Source organism: Gastrolobium bilobum, unplaced genomic scaffold (assembly GCF_033153095.1).
Source record: "Gastrolobium bilobum isolate Gb01-03AN ecotype WA unplaced genomic scaffold, APGP_CSIRO_Gbil_v1 utg2798, whole genome shotgun sequence".
NCBI classification, from domain to species: Eukaryota; Viridiplantae; Streptophyta; class Magnoliopsida; order Fabales; family Fabaceae; genus Gastrolobium; species Gastrolobium bilobum.
The window spans coordinates 178,566-201,086 of NW_026898492.1; the positions used below are offsets into that span (position 1 = coordinate 178,566).

The following is a 22,521-nucleotide window of genomic DNA, read 5'->3' on the forward strand; positions in this document are numbered from 1 at the left end:
CCACTTACATAGAAAATGAAAACAGGTTGATACCAATGAAGATCGGAAACTGGATTGAACTAGTGTCACAGTTGCCCTCCAACACTAATATTGTGAGCCGAAAATCTCATGGTAGGTCACTCACGAAATGGAACAACGATTTGGTTCCAAACTTCACCATAAATAGGGACACTAAAACTAAGAAAGAACCATACTCATAGTCATACAGTGAGTATAGTAAACAAATAACCATAAATTGTTCTAATTAAAGTCATGGCAGCACTCAAGTCTCTCTTCTCTCTAATATCTCAACTTGGTGTGGTGCTCCTCTTGGTTGTTGCACTAGGGACCGAGAAAGAGAAGGTTAAGGCACAGAGCACATGCTCAAACCAGCTGAGCAACCTCAATGTTTGTGCACCCTTTGTGGTGCCTGGTGCACCTAACACAAACCCAAGTGTTGGATGCTGTAATGCACTTGAAGCTGTGGACCGTGACTGCCTCTGCAGCACAATAAGGATCGCTTTCCAACTTCCTAATCAGTGTCAACTCCCACCCATAGCGGATTGTGGTAAGTTTCTCACTATGTTCTTTAATTTAACATATATATTTTTGGGAATATCATTTTTGCCTTTTAAGGCATAAAAAATGAGCATTTTTCTCCTTAAAGGCAGAAATGATATTCCATATATATTTTGAAAAAATATTTTTGTTTTCCTATAAATTTCAACTCATATAAATGTTAGTGAGTCCTATTGTAAAAAGAAAATGAAGAAAAAAATTAATAGGACCCATTTATTTTTTTTGTGAGTGTCTCAAATAAATATTTGTTGCAGTTGAAATATTAGACAATTTTTTTTTCTAGTTTCCCACATGGTTTATAAGAAAGGGAAGATTATTTCTATAAATTTTTTATTTACAAACTACACTCAGATATAATGTAATTTGTAAGTTTATAAAATAAAGTTTGTTAATATAATTCTACTCTTATAAAAAACCACAAAACTTTCAAACCCATATAGGAGATAATTCTCTTAATTCACTTTTATCTATTGACTTGAACTTAGGTCTCTAGTTAAGGGAACAAGCTTATTGTCACTAAAACCAATGATTATCAGTTAATTTTACATATTGTTCCAAATTTCTTTTTCTTCTTCTTAGTAAGTATGATTACTTTACACTTGAATCTTAATTTACAGTCACCAATTAGAGCACATGAAGAAGATACATTGAGGTGAATAATGTTGAAGCCCCTAGCTTCTCTCGGGTTCTCTTTTATTTTATTTTACTTTTTACTTAGGTTTGGCTCTCCGATTGAATGCCTATTTGGCGAAACCATGCAATGTAAGAATGCAAGAGGAAGTCAACGCCATGAAATAAAAATGTTGGACTTTTCTTTGATTGGGAAACATACATTAAGCTTGATATTCGTTCTTGGTGATTAATAATTAAACTTCATAACTATGTCAGGGAAAAGTAATCAAAGTACCTTCATTCGCCGAATAAAACAGAAAGAAAAGTAAACAAAACCACCCTTTGTTTCTTTTATCGTGTTATGCCCAAAATGTAGGGACTAATGATGTTTACAAGTTTTAAAGACAATGAAATGACGTAAAACAAAGTAGGACTGAAACAGAATATAAAAAGAACAGTCTTTTTTATATTTAAAACATTAGCTGAAGACGAAAATAAATGTATCCTTTTTTTTTTTTTTGAGTTTTAAGAATATTAAAATTAAAGTTTGATTTTAATCTTAATTTATTTCTATTGTGACTAATTAGTGTTTGGTTCGGTGGCATATAATTTTAATATAACTATATTCTTTTCTGTAGTTGAATTTAGATTATCAATGAAAATTAATAAGTGAATTTTTCATTTGAGTAAACTTGTAAAAGGGTATTCTAATATATTATAGAATTGTAAATAATCTGTACAAAGGGTTCTCTATTTATAGAGAATATTTGACCTACTTTTAACCTAATGGGCTTGGCCCAATACAACAAAGGGCTTGGCCCAATACAACAATAAATGACTAAATAAAAACTAAATAATAACTAAATCAATATTATTTACAACACTCCCCCTCAAGCTGAGGAATCAATATTTATCATTCCCAGCTTGCTAGTAAGTTCTTGAAATCTGTCTGAAGGAAGCCCCTTTGTTAATAGATCAGCCAATTGACGCCCAGTGGGAATGTATGGAGTGGTAATCAACCCGCTATCAAGTTTCTCTTTGATGAAATGGCGGTCAACCTCAATATGTTTAGTCCGATCATGTTGAACTGGATTATGAGCTATACAAATAGCGGACTTATTATCACATAGCAGCTTCATAGGTCCCTCACATTTTATTTTGAGATCATCAAGAACAATTTTCAGCCACAGTAACTCACAAATGCCTTGAGCCATAGCTCGAAATTCAGCTTCTGCACTTGATCTGGCAACCACATCTTGTTTCTCACTTCTCCATATCACCAAGTTACCGCAAAGAAACATGCAATAACCAGTGGTAGAACGACGGTCAGTCACGGATCCAGCATAATCAGCATCTGTGTAGACTTCTAAAGATAGATTGCCATCACGTCGGAATAACAATCCTTTACCAGGAGTACCTTTAAGATACTGAAGAATTCTCTCTACTGCCTGCATGTGTTTTTCTTTTGGATCGTGCATAAACTGACTGACAACACTAACAGCATAAGCTAGGTCTGGTCTGGTATGGGCCAGATATATCAATTTCCCAACTAGCCGTTGATATTGTCCTTTATCAACTGGAGGACTCTCTTCTTCATAGCCCATCTTGTGATTCTGCTCAATAGGAGTATTAGAGGGTTTACACCCGAGCTTTCCTGCTTCTTTGAGAAGATCAAGAACATATTTTCTCTGGCTGATAAAAATTCCTTTGCTTGAATGAGCTACTTCTATCCCTAGGAAATATCTCAGTTTCCCAAGGTCTTTGATTTCAAACTCAGAGGCAAGCCGTGTTTGCAGAATCTGTCTCTCCACAAAATCATCACCTGTGATAATAATATCATCAACATATACAAGGAGCACAGTAAGCTTCCCATTTTGGGAGTGCTTGAAGAAAATAGTGTGATCTCCTTGGCTCTGTCTGTATCCTAAGGTCATCATAACCTTAGTAAATCTTCCAAACCAAGCACGAGGTGACTGCTTCAATCCATACAAGGCCTTTTTTAATCTACAAACTTTATTTTCCCCCTTCACAGAATCAAAACCAGGCGGGATTTCCATGTAGACTTCTTCTTCTAACTCACCATTGAGGAAAGCATTTTTCACATCAAATTGATTTATATCCCAATTGTAATGGGCAGCAAGGGATAACAAGATTCTCACTGTATTCATCTTTGCAACTGGAGCAAAGGTTTCTTCATAATCAATGCCATAGGTTTGAGTGTAACCTTTGGCCACTAATCGAGCCTTATATCTCTCAAGAGTGCCATCAGAATTATATTTCAGGGTATAAACCCATCTGCACCCTACTGCTTTCTTTCCGTTGGGTCTATCAATAACCTCCCATGTTTTATTTTTCTCCAAAGCATTCATCTCCTCTTGCATGGCTTGAGCCCAATTCCTATCTTTCAAGGCTTCATGTACTGATTTTGGGATTGCAATAGAATCTAGTGCTGAAACAAAGCTTTTGTGCTGCACAGAAAGATTAGCAGAGGAAACAAAGTGGGAGATAGGGTATTGAGTACAAGAGGGACAGGAGGAACAAGTTTTCTTGTGACAAGATCTTTTTCCTTTTCTAAGAGCAATAGGTAAGTTATCAGAAGTAGAAGCAATGGGTAAGTCATTAGAGATATCAGAAGAAATAGACAAATCATGAGAGGAAATAATATTAGAATCAGAAACAGGAGATTCAGAAGAAATAGGAGATTCAGGACTTACCAGTGGTTCAGACGATTGAGGTTGCTGGTGAGACAATATGGGTTGTATCTCAGGTGTATTTGAAGGTTCTGACACACCAGGGGCAGACACACTAGGAAGAGAGAAGATTGATCCAGACTCAAAGAAGGAAGGGGACGAGTCTTCTGAAGAACTATTCTCCCCCTGACGATGAGGACCCAGGAAATAAGATTCAGATTCTTGAAAGGTGACATCCATAGAAACAAAATATTTCCGACTTGGTGGATGATAACACTTGTACCCTTTTTTATAAGGGTTATAACCAAGGAAGACACATTTAAGAGCCCTAGGATCCAACTTACTCCGATGTTGTTTATGAACATGGACAAAGGCAACACATCCAAACACTCTTGGTGGAAGGCTCTGCAATATGGGAACAGAAGGAAAGAAGGAAGTCATGGAATGAATATGACTGATATTGTTAAGGACCCGTGAAGGTAAACGGTTGATCAAAAAAGTTGCAGCTAATACTGCTTCTCCCCAATAAGAACTAGGAACAGATGTCTGAAAAAGTAGTGCTCTAGCAACTTCAAGAAGGTGACGATTTTTCCTTTCAGCAACCCCGTTTTGTTGAGGGGTATCAACACATGTGAGCTCATGAATCATACCTCTGTCTGAAATGAATTGTGACAGGCGTTGATTGACGTACTCAGTACCATTATCAGATTTGAGTCTTTTAATACCCTTACCAAACTGTGTCTCAACCATGTGATGAAACCGAATAAATATCTCTGGTACTTCAGACTTGTCTTTCATCAAGTATATCCATGTTAACCGAGTACAATCGTCAATAAAAGAAACAAACCACCTAGCACCTGAAACACTGTGCACTTTAGAAGGGCCCCAAACATCAGAATGGATAAGAGAAAAATGTTCTCTACTTTTAATAGTGCTAGAAGGAAATGACACTCGATGGTGTTTTGCAAATTCACAAACATCACATTGAAAGGTCTCAACCGACTTATTGAGAAACAGAGAGGGGAACATAGACTTCAAAAGACTAAATGGTGGATGCCCGAGACGCTTGTGATGGAGCCAAATCATAGACTCTGCAGTAGAAGGATGACGTGTCATTAATAACTGATTTTTGCTAGCATGGTCTGGAAGGAGATGATACAACCCATCCTGTACATTAGCAACTCCAATTGTCTTCTTCGTGGTAAGATCCTGAATAAGACAATGAGAAGGAAAAAATGTGATAGAACAATTCAAATCAGTTGTAAGTTTTTGAGTGGAGATAAGATTAGTAGAAAGCTGAGGAACATAAAGAACATTTTTAAGAAACAAGGAAGGTTGAATTTGAATGTTACCAGAACCAATAACTGATTTATGGGATCCATCAGCTACGGATATAGTATGACTACCAACAGTAGGATGATAAGAACAAAATAACTCAGTACGACAAGCCATATGATCAGTTGCACCAGAATCCAAAATCCATGAGGTTTTAAAATCAGTGCAAGAAGCAAGAAGAGATATAGAACGTGTGCTCTTACCAGATAAGATCGAAGAACTATCATGCTCAGCCATTCTTTAACAAAAAAAGTTAACAACCAGCGATAAAATCAACCAAACAGAATATCAAATGACCTCTGATCAGAAAAATAATTACAGATCCAGACAGAAGACAAGAAGACGAGAAGAATGGTGGTGGTCCGGTCCAAAAACACGGCCGCACGCGCCTCCACGCGCCGGAGAAAGGAGCTGCGCGTGGGATTCACTCGCCGGGAAAGGGGCGGCGCGTGAGAGCGCGTGGATGGGCTTCGCCGGCTGAGATTTTTCTGGTGTGGTCGTCCGGTGAGCGCACACCTGTCTGTGGGTGGTCGCGGTTGAAAAGTCGCCGGAAAGTGGTCCAAACGGTGAAGACAGATCTGATTGGAGGCGATCGGAGGTGTTTCGGTCGTTTGTGGCGGAGGAACACTGCGTAGAATGATAGATCGGAGGAAAAATAAGGTCAACAATGGTCCCCTTGGTCCAAAAGGTCTCCGGAAAAATTTTCCGGTGGCGGCTAATGGCGGCAAGAGGTAAAGAAATTAAGGTTTTGTTAAAAAAGAAGATAATATGTGCGGAAGCAAAGCCCTCAGATCGAGAGCTCTGATACCAACTTGTAAAAGGGTATTCTAATATATTATAGAATTGTAAATAATCTGTACAAAGGGTTCTCTATTTATAGAGAATATTTGACCTACTTTTAACCTAATGGGCTTGGCCCAATACAACAAAGGGCTTGGCCCAATACAACAATAAATGACTAAATAAAAACTAAATAATAACTAAATCAATATTATTTACAACAAGTAATGTTATGAATTAATATAAATTGAACTTGACAACAGATAAATAATTATTTCAAAGTGAATTTGAAGGAATTAATCAAGGGATTAGTGTATCCAGTAAGTAGAGGTGGCAAAATGGGTCAACTCGCCCTTAACTCGCCAAAAATGAGGCGGGTTGACCCGCCATTTGATGGTGGGTTGAAAATATCAACCTACCCATTTTGAAGTGGGTTGATTCGCCTAAAAAATAAAATAAAATTAAAAAATAATAATAAATTATCTTGTATTAATTTTATAATATTACTTATTTTTATGTTACCCTCCCCTTATTTTTTTTTTTAAACCTTTGCATTGAATAAAGTTTTTCTTTTATATTTTTTCTAGGGAAGTATTAAAATAAAAAAAAATTATATCACAAAAATTTAGTGACAAATAAGATACTACTAATAGTAAAAAAAAAAAAAGCTGGCTCACGGGCCAACCCGCCACGAACCCGTTTTGACCCATAACTAAGTGGAGCGGGTTGAGACGGATTGGTGGGTTGAAATGTATAACCCAACCCGCCCCATTTTAATGAGTTGACCCGTGAAGTTTAACCCATATTGTCACCTCTACTTGTAGGAGATAATTTTATTTCTTATACACATATATAAAAATATGTGGAGCTTATATTTTCTTTTTTTTCTTCACATGAACCAATGTGTCATATACATTTTTATGTATATGTAAAAGATAAACATTAATTCCATTAATCAACGGCGGTTTATTTCCAAAGTATGTGAAACCTGCAAGGAGTGTTGGGCCCAATATCAAGCCCGATGTTAGGCCGTCTCAATGTCGAAGTCCTAATGAAAAAGTACATTTCATGAGCCGAGCATATGAAAAATAGGAGCACTACAATGCATTGATTCAAAAAAAAAAAAAAAAAAAAAACTTATATGATATTAATCATTATGAGTAAAATAAATATAAATATATCATTTTTTTTAGATATATATCATGTAATTTTTACCAACTTTAATAAGTGATATATTAAAATTTTAATACAAAATATTTTAAATTGATAAAAACCGATGGAGAACTAATGAAAAATCGGTTTGAATATTTTTTTTTTAAAATTCAACAAAAATATTTTTTTGAGTCAAATAAAAATTCAATGTCAAATTACAAAGGTTGAAGTATAAATTTTCTTAATTAGTTTTTTATTTTGTAGGATACATAATATATATATGATCTTTGTGCTAATAATATAATATTTATTTTCTATTAATTCGATTATAGTTTTAGACCTATAAATCATAAATTAATGCCTTATCAATTAAATGAGTAATTAAAGTAGGAATGTAGGGGTGAATAAATTCATTTATGCACCACGTAGGGCATAGCTGCTACGAATTAGATGGACGACTGTACCATAACTACCGGACCCAAACTTGTTACTTTCTTAGTTGTTTTCACAATTTAAGATGTGTGGGTCCATTCTTCTAACAGCCCAACAGCTCCACTCACGCCACAACAAATAGAGGAATTCATTATATTAAATTCTCAATTACATACCAAATGGTGGAAGTTCACTTGGCGCATGGGAGCTGAGCAGGTGGGGTGAGGGCATGTGTTCGAACTTCTCCAGTACCACTTTTGGAAGGAGTTTAAAACCTTAATCCTGGACCGCCCCGAATTGGACTAATCGCGAAGCGATGAACCTATGAAATATTTCCCAAAAAAAAATTCTCAATTACATAAGCACAACATGTTGGCATTTTCAGTCGCTAGTTTGCTCCAAAAAAGTCCAAACAAGCATTTCAAATATCGTACTTTGTTTCCCTTTTTTTTTTTGTGTTAAAGAAAAATTCAATATGAGGTTTTAACATTGTTCGAATTTAAAATGTGTATGTTGGAAAATTCAATGGTGTAGTAACCACAGCCTTAAGGATATAGTCCTTTAATATTCAAGGTAGACGAAAATTAATTAGAGCAGAGGGTGAGGTAAGACATAATTTATTTTCGTACTTATCCCAAAAGTGAAATGAAATGTAGTACCAAACATATTAATTAAGATCTCATTTCTTCTTCTGGTATAATATATTTTTAAGGTGATTTATTTCATTATTTTATTCTATTTGCTTTTAATTTTGTATACTCTTTCCCGGTTTAGATTTCAATGTGTGAAAAGGGCGCGTAATTCAGTTGAATAACTACTGAACTATAAGCACTTGTTTTAAAATAATCACTTTTCATTAAAATATAAGCACTTATTTCTTTATAGTCATTGACCCAAAAAATGGGTTAGTGAAACTTTTAGGTTTGACTTAAGTGATAATATGAGTGTCAGGATAGAGGAAATTTCAAAAGAGCAGTGGGGGTCGAATTCTGGAGAGGATTATTGAAGCTAGATTTGAGGAATTATTATGTTGATTAAGATTAATTTCATATTTATGCGAACACTTTTAAGAAAATAATCAGAGTTCTAGAATAAAAAAAAGTCTGTGTTAAAAGTTTTAGTAAATCAACATTAAATTATTTATTTAAAAAAGAGTTTAACATTTTTCATATTACAGAAAATAATTTTATCTTTTCTCTTCACATGAGTTCATATAATAGTGTGTGGTGTGGGTTCATATATGAGAAAAGAGAGAAAAAAGGAAAACATAAATTTTATACACTTTTAGAATTTAGATATATACATCCGGCACTGGGTAGGCGTCAGCCCCCATACATGGTCTTACGACTTTGCGGAGACCTTAAGGCCCGAGCCATCAGTGAGATACCACTCTGGAAGAAAAATATTTTTATTTTCTATAACATGAAGAATATTGAATAGTAAAAAAAACTATCCAATTCGTATAATATGAATTCTTGTTTGAAAAAAAAAATTCTATTATTTTATTTTTCTTATACTGTATATTTTAAAGGTTATTTAAACAATCTAAATTGAGGGCCCTGTGTTTTTTGAAGTTTGAATCAAACTTGGGAGGAACGAACCCTTTCTTCCAAAAGTCCACCCAAACAGAAAGCCTGAACCAAATTTCCAATTCAAAGAGCGCGTGGTGTTCAAACTCATAGAAAAGCGCGTGGCATGGAACGATTAAACACATTCCAAATCTGCAACACTCCAAACTCCTCCATATAAGTGTTCCCAAGTCCTTCAATCTTAAACTTCTTCCATTCCATTCGATTCCTTTTCTTATCTCTTTTTCTGTGTATTCTTTATTCCCAAGTTCTTCAATCTTCAACTTCTTCCATTCCATTCTATTTTTATTTTATTTTTTTTAGTTTCTACCCTCTACTCTTCAAAACTTCCACTTTTAAAACCCATTGCCATTACCCTTCAATGAGTTGAACATCATGGGCTTTTTCCGGCGACTCTTCGGCGGAAAGAAGCACCGTACTCCTCCATCCGGAGCTTCTGACGGGTCGGGTTCCAAACCCGGCAAGGACAAAAGGAGTTGGAGCTTCGTTAAACACAGCACCAGGGACAAGTCCAACTCATTATCAAACCTCAACCACGACCTTGACCTCTCCACCGACTCCTTGGACGCCAATAAGCATGCCATCGCCGTCGCTGCCGCAACCGCCGCCGTAGCAGAGGCCGCACTCGCCGCCGCTCACGCCGCCGCAGAGGTGGTCAGACTAACCAGCGGCAATAGCAGCAGGGCCGCCACCGCGGCTCAAGTCCATCGTCAGTTGGCGGAGGAAGCCGCAGCCGCCGCCGTGAAGATACAATCGGCGTTCCGAGGTTACTTGGTACGTGAATTTGTTTTTTATTAGTTTTGTGTTAATGTTTTTTATTTTTGTTTTTACCACGATGTCTTCGAAATTTTACCATAATGTCCCTGGAATCCATGATGGTAAAATTTTGTTTGTCTAAGGATTTTGGATTTTTAACGTTGTTCAATGTAATGTAACATAAGATTATAAATATTGATAGATTAAATAGATGTTTATTTATAAACAAAAATAATTTGTTGTTGTTATTACAAGCAAATGAATCAATTGGTAATGAATTAGTGATCTTAAGTTTGGATCCCAATTTGTTATTCATGTAATTTTATCCAGCTCGAATAGATTTTATCGAGTAATCCATGAATCAATTGATAAAAAAATAGAGTAAACACCTTTTTTAGTCTCTGTCAATATCTACGAAGTCCTTTTTAGTCCCTGGCAATAAAAAAAGATCAAATTGGTCCCTGAAATTATAAAAAAGGTCATGTTAGTCCTTATGTCAACTCCCAAATATGTAGAGTGGCCCTTTTCTTGTACTTTCTGGGACCAATTTGATCATTTTTTATTGCCAGAGACTGAAAAGGACTTCGTAAATATTGTCAGGGACTAAAAAGGATGTTTACTCTGAAAAATAATAATTTGTTGTTCGAAATATTTAAAGAATGAGCATAGTCAAATGTACAGTGTATTTTTGATTGACTAAATTGGAGTATTTATTATTTATTATTTTTTCAATTCTCTCCCATATTTTTAAGGCGTCAGCGAATTTCAAATTTGTTGACTCTCTCTGTCTGTAGTTGCTTTCCGCCCATTTATTTTTCTCGTTGAGATAGAAATTTTTTTCTCCCTTGCTGTTTTTCTCGGGAAACAAACACTAGTCAAATATTGCTTCATTTTCAACCTTGGTTCTTTCTTCTCTTTAATTTTTCACCCATCGAAAGCAAACTGTTCCGTGCCACAACACCCACACCTTGTCTGCTTCCCAAATATATATATAAAATTAATTTAATACCAACTTCTTTATAGTTTATGGTAAGACTCTGGTAAATGTTTTGTTTATAGAGTTCGGTGTTTTGAGTTCCACCGACAAATTTGGCACAGAATAATATATATATATATATACATGGAGCATGATATATTTACCACCAAAACATTTATCACATTTACAACCAACCTAATCATCGTTGATTTCTGTCAAGTTAACGGTTATAATTTATTGAATTTATTGAAAATTAATAATTAATTAATAAATGCGACCTAATAATTTTCAAGAAATTATAAACGTTAGATTGACGGAAATTAACGGTGATTAGGTTGGTTGTAAATATGGTAAACTTTTTTGGTGGTGAGTATATCCTTCCCATATATATATATAGTATGATATTTTTACAGCCATGTAAGAATTAAAAGTCTTACATCAAATCTTGATCATTGATTTTTATATTTAAAGGTTCAAATATCTAATAAATTAGAATTATTAGATATAAATATGATCAACAATCAAGAATGAGAGTACAACTTAGACTGAGGTAAAATAATCCTTATTCATATATAATATATTACTTTTATTTTTCCATTTTATGTTATCACTATTCACTGCCTTATGTATACCGATCCTAATTATCTCTTTGAGATAAAGACGAGTCGATCCTATCGTATGTGCGCAAGCTTAAGTCTTTGTGTTGAGATATATAAAACTATTAAAAAAGTCCTCACCCACTAGCTTAAGCTTTTGGGTTGAATTGGTTCTTTACATGGTATCAGAGCCTCGTGTCCCGGGTTCGAACCTCGCCGCCCCTCACTTTATTTCTAGTGAAATTTCTTTCATCGCACAGGTAGGTGGGCTTGTGCATTGTCCACCCTTCAAGTCCAGTGGGCTCTAGTGTGAGGGGGTGTTGAGAAAACCATTAAAAAAGTCCTCACCCACCAGCTACCAGCTTAAGCTTTTGGGTTAAATTGGTTCTTTACACTTTGTTCCGGCTATGCTACGGGACTAATCCTGAGTTGGGCTTAAAAGCTCTGGCCCTGCTCAAACTTGTATTTGATGGGAATGGAAAGTAGTTTCTGTCTCCACTTTACTTAGCTTGTGTTGCCAAATGAACTACACATATTGAGTCTGCCTTATTATCATGTGCTCGATACAATTTTTGTGTTTTGTCACTTGTGTTTTGGAGTGTGTTCTGTTCTGTCTTATCTTCTTGCATGTATGTGATTTCGACGCACTAGAAAATGTTAACAGTGAGAGTAGAGTGGTATGATGTTGGGACGAGTCTGTAAGTTACACAATTCAGCTCAGAATGACTCCATTTTGGAATTTGAGTGTTTGAGAAAACAAGGGCCAAGAAAATTTAAGAAAGGGGAAAACGGGTAATTTTTTAATGAAGACAAGACTTTCCCACACATTTGTTGAGTAATGAATAATGATACTTTCCTTTCCGGTGGCCAAAGTAGGATGTCCCTTTGTACCCCAAAAAATAACACCAAAGGTGAAGTGGCATTGCGCCAATCCCATCATCAACCATGTTTTTGGTCATTGGTCTAAGTGCTGGTTGTTAGGTTTCCTATTACTGAATATAATAATAGGAGGGTCACGAGCAAGTTGGTAACTACTGGTTTGTTGATTTGTGTTAAACTTGTCTTCTTGGTCTTTGACAAGTGAAAAGCCAAGAGCCATACTTTTGTGGAGGAAAAAGTAGAGTTTTTCACCTTACTTTAAGATGATAAACTGATATTCTAACCTTCACTTGAGAGAAAGCAACTCGGGTTAAGGACACACGGACCAACAGTTAGGCTGTAAATGTATTATCTTTCTATAAAAGCTGAGGCTACAATATTCTTTGAACTTATATTTTCACCTTTTGCCGTCTTGCTGATAATGCAAGTCATGTCAAGGTGGTTGTCATGTAACACATAAATAATTTTATTATATTTATTAAGGGGAATACATTTCATTACATGAGACAAAATTATTTCATGCACACGCAAAAAAGTAGGTGAGACCCACTAAAAAAATAGAAAAAAAAGTAAATCTCACGTATTTTTTTTTTTATGCGTGCATGAGACAATTGTCTCATATGATATGAGAAATGTATCCCCATTTATTAATATGACCTCTTATGTGAAAAAATTTGAACTTTGAAGTATAGATAATGCACAGTTTTTTTTTTTTATGGTTATTTTCTGCTTAATTTTTATTTATTTATTAGAAGAATGGAAAAGTAAGAATCGAACTCTAGAATACTTGTTGATATACTATGATAGCATATCATGTAATTAATTCTTCTAAAAGATTAAGCGGTTGAGTAGACCCATAGAATAATTTTAATGTGTCTTAAGAGGAATGCAACATAGGAAGCTTCAAAGAATAAAACGGAGCATCAATAATAGATTGCTTTTCACTGTTTATTTATGTTTACTAATGATTTCGCCCATCAGCCTCAATGCCCCTCCTCTCTCTCTCTCTCTCTCTTTCTCTCATGTCTTTTTACTTTTAATATTCCCTACCTTTATGGCATTCCATGCTTAACTATCCCCTAACTTTTATTTTATTATGTTGAGGGTCTGTCTTAATTTTTGAATGATGCTTAATGTTAATTGTTCTTTCTTTCCTCCTGAAGAAATCTAATGGGTCAATTTCATTGTTAAGCATTATTAGCTAATGATGTGAAAATTTAATTTTTACTGATAATTTTGAGATGAATTTGGAAGGCAAGGAGGGCACTGAGAGCACTTAGAGCATTGGTGAAGTTGCAAGCATTAGTGAGGGGCCACATTGTAAGAAAGAAAACTGCAGATATGCTCAAGCGCATGCAAACATTGGTGCGACTGCAGGCCCGGGCACGTGCAAGTCGTGTGGACTTGTCAGATAATATGCATTCTTTCAAGTCTTCACTTTCTCATTTCCCTGTAAGCCAAGCAAACATTTTTTTTTTTTTGTTCTCTTATTTGTTGTTCTGATTCTTATCTTAGTAAACTAAGGCTAACTTGTTAGAAAGGCTATGCAATAGTACTTTTCTCTATGGTTTTTTTTTTTTATATATATATCACCCCACCAATTGTTGCAATTTGGAATCTGCTGTAAATTAACTTTCCAACCTGTCACAAACAGCATGTTGCAAATTAAGCTGGCGCTAGAGCATGGATGATGATCATTAGTTTATTACTATGCTAAGAATGGCTCATAAATAATAATCATTAATCTATGATTTTTTATGCTTAAATAATTCCAGGTCCCTGAAGATTATGAGCCCCCATTCCGTTCCTATAGTACCAAATTTGATGGATCTTCTATCCTCAAGGTACACATTATTCTTCCCATAAACTGGATTACAGGATTCATGGATGATTTAAATGAAAATAGTGTAACTGTGCTCTGAAACTTTTTCTAATATTGACTGGGATTTTACTTAAAAGTAAACACATGTCCATTATTAGTATTTGAATCGGTTAATTAATGGTGCAATTGAAGAAAGTTTACAACTCAAATGTGAAGGTGGATTTCAACCATTTTATTACCAGCAGTACAAGTTTTTTATTCTGCTTTTTTATGATTCTTGTAGATGGTGGACCTGTTGATTTAATTTCACCTTTAATTGCATTCTCCATTTTCAACTTGCAGAGATGTAGTTCCAATGCAAATTTCAGGGATATTGACTTAGAAAGAGCCCGGTTTGATTCCAATTGGTTAGAGAGTTGGATGGAAGAAAGTGTGTGCAACCAAACTGGTGATGCTTCATTGAAAAATGGGCACCCTAATGATGATAAGGGTGACAAGATTCTTGAAGTAGATACTTGGAAGCCACACTTGAACACCCACCATAGTAGCAGCTCATTTCAGACAGCACATCATTACTTGTCTTCTGATTACAATAATGAGAATTTTATGGCATATAAGTCTCCATCAAAACGTTCTTCAAAAGTTCAAAATCCGTGTCTCTCTTCTAGGGAAGTGTTACCACTAGGCTCTCTGAAGTTCTACAAAGGAAAAGAAGAAGTGGTTTCAAGAACTGTTGAGAATAGTCCACAAGCATTTTCTGCCTCCTCTAGACTTGGAAGTGGTGGAAGGAGAGGTCCTTTTACACCCACTAAGAGTGAGTGTTCGTGGGGTTTCTTCAGTGGCTACTCGGGTCATCCCAATTACATGGCAAATACTGAATCTTTTAGAGCTAAGGTTAGGTCACATAGTGCTCCAAGGCAAAGGGTGGAGTTTGAGAGATATGGTGGTTCAACTAGAAGGTCTCTTCAGGGACTTTGTGATGCAGGGCCTAATTCAGATGGGTATTCTGATTTCAGGAGCAATGCCTATCCAACCACAAGCTGCTTGAACATAATTGGGAGCAGCAATTTAAGGTGACAATCCAAGTTTTATGAACGAAGACAATTCCTCTCTCGTTTTCGGAAAAGATAAAATAAAATTGGAAGAGTCATTATTTTCCTTTGCTTGGGTTTTATGTGTACGACAGTAGTTGTAGAATTGTAAGTATTTGACATGTACTCTTTTGTCCTTTCACGATCAATGGCCACATTGTTGAAGTTATAAATGTATTGATTCACAAATCAAATGATTGGGTTTTGCTGAATTTTGATGTGTTGAATTGTTACACACAATGTTTTGAATGATTTCATTAATGCAATGTTGGTTTTGAATGTGTGATTCGCCAGAACAAATGATTTAGTGACTACAATTTAGAGATAGTGTCCTAAAGTTGAGTTTGTTTTAGTGCAAGTGTAAAGTGATGTTTAAATTACAGAACTTCTATTTTTTTTTTATTATAATAGAAAACTAAGAAACAGAATTGTTCCATCCTAGTGGATTGAGGTTGCTGTTGGAATTGTGTCTGTGGAGGAGACCAACGAAGGTTGTGGATCTGCACAGACAAGAGACTAGAAGAAAAAAGGGATGTGTGTGCATATGCAATGACAACAATAAAGATTAGGGTCTGTAAAGATTAGAGGTGTGTGTGAGGTCCAAAACAAGAATGTTTCTGTTAGACCAAAACTTAAAACTATAAGTTATTCAATCATTATTTTCAATATTTTAGTATGTATGCACTAATCCAGTTTAGTGATGAACTAATTTTCGCAAAACAGTCGATTTAACTTCATTTCAAAATCCTCTGAACATGCATGTTAATAAAAGCCTTCGGGTTGACCAGGTTGACTTGCAGTTCCTTGCATATCTGCACAATTGTTTTCAGTCTGCTATTCTACTAGTAGTTAATAGTTATTGATTGCTAAATGACAAGGTGATTGTTACTTGTTAGTTGTTAATGCTGGAATCTTTTGCAAGAGGAACCTGTAGGCTGTAATATACACTATATGACAATTCTTAAACAACTTTTACTATTAAGCCCTTTCTTTGTACTTTGGGACTAATATGAACTGCAGAACCCTCAACTTTATATCTTATCCTCATATCCTGTTAATTTTCTTATAAGAATAGTCTTATTAGAGAATATCAGAGATAAAACCTTTATTAGTAAACCTTCGTCTTCAACATGGTTAGTCCTATAAGTAGCTTTTCTTGTTTTGATGGTTTCTTTAGTCTATTTTAACCAGTAATCTTTTCTTTCTAATGAATTGGACTAGTTCAGAGAAATTTCTTAGAAAAGCTGCAGCCAATTTGTCCAATTTGATTTGCCACTGCCATTAAATGTACATGTTTGAATATCTTGTATCAAAAGAAGTAACATTGGTGGATAAAAATATTCTGTTTGAACAGAAAACCAAATTTTGAGATATATGGCAACTATTTAGTATTTAGAGACGTATGTTTTGTTTAGCATTCCTATTTTCTTTTATCCACTGTATTCATCCTAGATTTATTTATCCCATGTCAATTCAGAGAAATTATATGTTTGGGAATTCAACTGTGATTGATAAAATCCTGTATCGTGAAGGAATGAGCTAAGTATGGAACATCCAAGTATGAAAACTCATAAATCAAATTGGTTTATTGTTTAGCCCATGTGAATTCCCTGATCGCATAGCATATATCAGAGTCAATGGTTGATTGGTATTGGCTGAGATGATGTTTGGTGTTCGGTTTAAAGAGTGCCACGAAGGAATGAGAAGTATGGAATATATAAGTTGGACTCCCTTGGCCGCATAACACTATATCCAAGCTTTCTTGGTGGTCCTGTTTTGCAGTAATGGACTCCAAACAAAGGACAAAAGAGTGCACATATGTAGTGACAATGTGACATATGACAGCATCCTTGTTCTATTCTGTTGTGCATTATTTTGTTCTGCTTTTTGTTTTTCTTGTGACTATATATGTGAGGGAACTGTGGCCTTGGATGCTCACAGTAGGCCATACAGTTGAAGACAAAATTGATTATGAAAATGATGTAGAAGTAGGAGTTGCACCATCTGATACTGATAAACTATTAGTTTAACAACCGAAAAGAGTGTAAAAAACTTGATATTCTCTAAGCATAATAACTCTCTTGAATTAAAGAGAAAAAAGGAATACAGATTGACAAATAAAAATAAAGTAGAAAATAAAACAATATAGTTTATGTTGGGCACTTATAATCATGAAGTAGTTGAATTGTTTTTCACCTGTCCTGGACATGTAGGACCGTGAGAAACAACAGTATAAAGAAAGAGAACTGGTGAATAATATGTCTACGTGATTCACTTTATTTTTTAAACTAAAAATTGAACAATGTATAGCATTAATTTGTTATAATTTTGTAGGTACTTAAACAACTGTATAGCATGTAGTTTGTCACAAGTAGGAAATCTATTAGAAGTAGGACATATTTGTAAATATTGAGAGTTAGTTATTTTTAGCTTTCTATTGCTGGGAATATAGGCATGTAGTTTGTCACGGGAAAAGTCAGTTTCTGCTTTATATTTTGTGTTGTTGATTATGGTATCAATAACATAGGCTAAGGCTATTTTGTCATCAATTCTGTTTTGTGCCATAATTTTGCTATAATTTGCTTTCAATTAGTGCCCTCATTGGCTCTCTCTGATAGGTATCAGAGATTAGTAGAATGAAAACTGATGGAATTTGTAAATGTGTTATTAACTCAGCCTCTTAATCAACAACTATATCATTAACATTCTCTAACTGTGAAATTACAAGTAATTGAAAGCAAAATTACAAGTATGAGAAATACGTAATGACAATGTGAAACAATTCACAATAAGAAATAGCTGCTAAATGATGTACTACCCAGAACAGTTAGAGAGGTCTGGTTCTCTCCCAATTCACCCTAAAAGGATGCCCAACTTTCCAAATTCCAAAGATCCTATTCACACGCTCCCTACCCCTATATGTAACAAACTCAGTAATTGTAATAACACCCATTTGCTGGAAGCGTGACCTCCCTTCCTTACATTCGGTTACTGTCCACGTGATGCACCTGACGCACCCCACTATCCACGTCAGCAGCCTTCCCACTAAATGTGCTCAGTGTTGCTGACTTATCATTCAGGATCCCTTCATGTTGTTTCTGCCTTCTTTTGTACACCTTCCCAAATTTTTCACTGCCCACGAACGTATCAATACTCCCCCCCAATTTAACCACCTTGTCCTCAAGGTGGAACAATGGAAATTGATTATTAATCATGAAAAATTCTTCCCATGTGTTTTCAAAAGAAGGTAAGTGTTTCCATTTAATCAACACTTCCAGATTTCCATGAGAGTTGTACCTCCACTGTAAAACATCCTCTGGCTCATATTGTAATTCCCATTCAGCAGATATAATAGGTGGTAAAGGCTGGGTCATTGTTGCAGGTGAGATAGCTTTTTTCAATAAAGAAACGTGGAACACTGGATGTACTTTGCAATCAAGTGGAAGATCTAGCTTGTAAGCCACTTCGCCAACTCGAGCAACAATTTTGTAAGGGCCATAAAACCGCGGACTCAACTTTTCATTAATCTTGTGTGCCAATGTCTTCAACCTGTAAGGTTGGAGTTTTAAATATACCATGTCACCCACTTCAAAAACCAATTCCCTCCTCTGCTTATTGGCTTGAACCCGCATACGATTTTGGGCTATCACCAAGTGGTCATGCATCTCCTTTAGAACCACATCCCTTTCTTGCAACATTGCTGAAACATCTTCAACCACACAATTCTGGTTGCTGTCCCTGAACAGAGTAGGTGGCTCACAACCATATAAGGCCTTGAATGGTGTCATGCCGGTTGAATCCTTGTATGTAGTGTTGAACCAATATTCAGCCCAAGGCAACCACTTGGGCCATTGTTTCGGTTTTGGGCTACAAAAACACCTTAGATATGACTCTAAGCAACGATTGACCACTTCCGTTTGCCCATTAGATTGGGGGTGATATGCAGTGGAGTATTGTAACTTGGAGCCAGCCATTTTAAACAACTCAGACCAAAATGTGCTAAGAAAGATCCTGTCACGATCAGACACAATGGTTTTAGGGAACCCATGTAACCGTACTACTTCACGAATAAAGACTGATGCAATGTCTTTAGCTGAATAAGGGTGACAGACAGCCGTGAAGTGAGCATACTTGGTCATTCTGTCAACTACTACAAATATAGTGTCCACCCCAAACGCCTTGGGTAGGCCACCAATGAAATCCATTGACACATCAGCCCACACTTGTGTAGGTAAGGGCAAAGGCTGCAACAACCCTGCAGGTGATAGATTCTGAATTTTGTGCTGTTGGCATACATGACAAGCAGCAACATGATCCTTAATCTCCTTCATCATTCCCTGCCAGTACACCACTCCAGCAATGCGTTTGTAAGTCCTGAAAGCTCCTGAGTGTCCTCCCACCTGTGAATCATGAAATTCCCGGAGTATCAAGGGAATTAAATGGGACTGTTTTGGAAGGACCAATCTGTTCTGATACAGTAGCCTCCCTCCACACAAAGCAAACCCATTATGTGAAGCAGGATCTAGTAGGAGATCTTGCAGTATAGTGCGCATTACTGGGTCAGCCCTTATTTCATCATCCAGATCATTGAAATGTGCCAAATCAACCTGTGAGATAGCAGAAAATTGCATTTTCCTGGAAAGGGCATCAGCCACCTTGTTCTCCTTTCCCGGCTGGTATTGAATTTCAAAATCGTAACCCAGCAACTTGGAGGCCCACTTCTGCTGTTCTGCATTTAAATTCTTTTGATCAGTGAGGAACTTTAAACTCTTCTGGTCAGTTTTCACCACAAAGTGACTACCCATTAAATAATGGCTCCATTTTTGGATGGAAAAAACAATTGCCATCAACTCCTTTTCATAGACAGATTTGCTCATAGCTCTCTGAGAAAAACCTTGGCTTAGGAAAGCCACTGGTTTATTCTCTTGCATCAAGACAACCCCTATGCCCTTACCAGAGGCATCTGTTACAACCATAAATTGCTTGTGAAAATTGGGTAAAGTTAACACTGGAACTGAAATCATTGCTTTTTTTTAATCTGTCAAAGGCTTCTTGTGCATCTGGGCCCCACTTGAAATTATCTTTTTTCAACAACTCAGTCAATGGTCTTGCAATCTTCCCATAATCCTTTACAAACTTCCTGTAGTAACCAGTAAGACCTAAAACCCCCCCTCAACCCCGTAATATTGGAGGGTACTGGCCACTTTTCCATAGCTTCTACTTTCCGGGGGTCAGCCATAACTCCTTCTCTTGTAATTATATGGCCCAGGTACTCCAACTGCTGCTGTCCAAACACACTTTTTTTTTTATTCGCCACCAGCTGGTGCTGCCTAAGTGCCCCCAGCACCTTCGCAAGATGTATTATATGCTCCTGTTCATCCTGACTATATATCAAGATATCATCAAAAAATACCAAAGAAAATTTCCTAAGGAATAGCCGTAGCACTTCATTCATGAGAGCCTGGAAGGTTGATGGAGCATTGGTGAGACCAAACGGCATCACCAAATACTCATAATGACCCTCATGGGTCCTAAAAGCTGTTTTAGGGATATCCTCCTCCCTCATCCTAATCTGGTTAAACCCAGATTTTAAGTCAAGCTTGGAAAAAATCTTAGCCTCTCCTAACTCATCCAGTAACTCTTCAATCACAGGCATAGGAAATTTATCGGGCACAATGTACTTGTTTAATGCCCTATAATCAACACACACATGCCAACTACCATCTTTTTTTTTTTACTAATATTATAGGACTAGCATATGGGCTCACACTATGCCTTATCCACCCATTGTCCAGCAACTCAGAAACTAATTTTTCTATCTCAGATTTTTGATGAGGAGGATACCTGTATGGACGATTGTTAGGTATTTGGCTACCTGGTTTCAGTGTGATTGCATGGTCCTGAGTTCTCTCTGGAGGTAGTCCCTTGGGTTCACGAAAAAGATCCGCAAACTCTTCCAGCAACTCATTCAACTCTGGCCAAGTCACTGCTTCTTCATTGTTCTGATAGGGCCTCTGTTCCACGAGAAATCCAGCGCCTCCATCATATAATGCCTTCACTATAGACTTCATAGATGCCACAGCCCTAGACAGAGAGGGATCCCCTCGGAGTAGCACCTCTTTACCTCCTTGTTCAAATTTCAAGGTCATATCTTTGAAATTAGCCTTGATTTCTCCCAGACCCGTTAGCCATTCCAACCCTAATACCACATCAGCTCCTCCCAACTCAAACAGATGTAGATCTTGTCGAATCTGATGTCCCTGTAACTCCAAGGGTAACTGTCTACACACACCTTGGCAAGACACCCTATGACCGTCGCCAACCTCAACCCAAAATCGGGGTGTATTATCAACCTTCAGCCCCAACCTATCCGCCACGCTTTTGCTGACGAAGTTGTGCGAAGCCCCACAATCAATCAAGGTCACCACTGATTCGCCCCCAATCGTTCCCCAGAGCTTCAATGTTTGGTTTGAGGATAACCCCAAAAGACTGTGCATGGATATTTGGAGAGCCTCCTCTCCTTCCCGCTGCTCTGCTGCGGTTATGACCTCAGCTCCCCCTTCTAACTCGTTCCCTTCATCTCCTTCTTCGTCTACGATGAGCACCTGTAGCTGTCGCACGTTGCATCGATGGGTTGGATTCCATCGCTCCTCACACTTGAAACAAAGACCTAAACGCGATATCTCTTGCATCACCGCCTGTGGTAATCGCCGGCCAAAACTCCGCCCGCCTGAGCTTGCTTGGCTTTCCATCTGGGTAGGGCTTCCGTGGTGAGAGCTTTGCGTATTGGAGTTTGCTTTCGTAGTGGCTGAGTGTGTAGAGGCTTCTATCGCAGGTGTCCTTGGACCACTTAAGTTGGGCTGACTAGAATTAGAAAAATGTGTAGATCCATAACCCGATCCGCTCCTGGTGGTTTGGGCCCATCTACTAGCCCCAATTCCATTACTCAAGCCCACTCGTCCAATTCCCTCAGCGACCCACGCCTGGTTTCTCCGTTCTATCTTCGTGGCAAGCTTCATCATCTCGGAGAGTCTGTTCATGGGGTGCATGAGCAACTCTTCTCGAAGACTATCAGCTAAGCCGTTGAGCCACGCCCCTCGAAGCACTTCTTCATCTTCGAACCTCAAGTGACTTACTATTTTCTCAAAAGCTACTCTGTATTCAGCCACGCTCCCAACTTGTTTTAGCGTGAACAGAGCACGTAAGGATTATCCTCCATCTCCGGTTGAAATCGGCTCAAGACGTCCGTCCTG

At 37.0% G+C, this 22,521-nt stretch overlaps 2 protein-coding genes across 2 annotated transcripts; both read left to right on the plus strand.

Moving 5' to 3' along the window:
• Window positions 1-252: 252 nt before the first annotated feature.
• LOC133316758 (protein 108-like) lies at window positions 253-1,356 on the plus strand. The gene is made up of 2 exons (XM_061518534.1): window positions 253-547; window positions 1,277-1,356. Exons 1-2 carry the CDS (start codon window positions 253-255, stop codon window positions 1,354-1,356), a joined length of 375 nt encoding a protein of 124 aa, XP_061374518.1.
• Window positions 1,357-9,311: 7,955 nt separating this feature from the next.
• Window positions 9,312-15,480, plus strand: LOC133316775 (protein IQ-DOMAIN 23-like). Its single transcript, XM_061518556.1, has 4 exons — window positions 9,312-9,922; window positions 13,610-13,807; window positions 14,131-14,199; window positions 14,520-15,480. The coding sequence occupies exons 1-4, from the start codon at window positions 9,524-9,526 to the stop codon at window positions 15,252-15,254; spliced, it is 1,401 nt and encodes a 466-aa protein (XP_061374540.1). The 5' UTR covers window positions 9,312-9,523; the 3' UTR covers window positions 15,255-15,480.
• The last annotated feature ends 7,041 nt before the right edge of the window (window positions 15,481-22,521 follow it).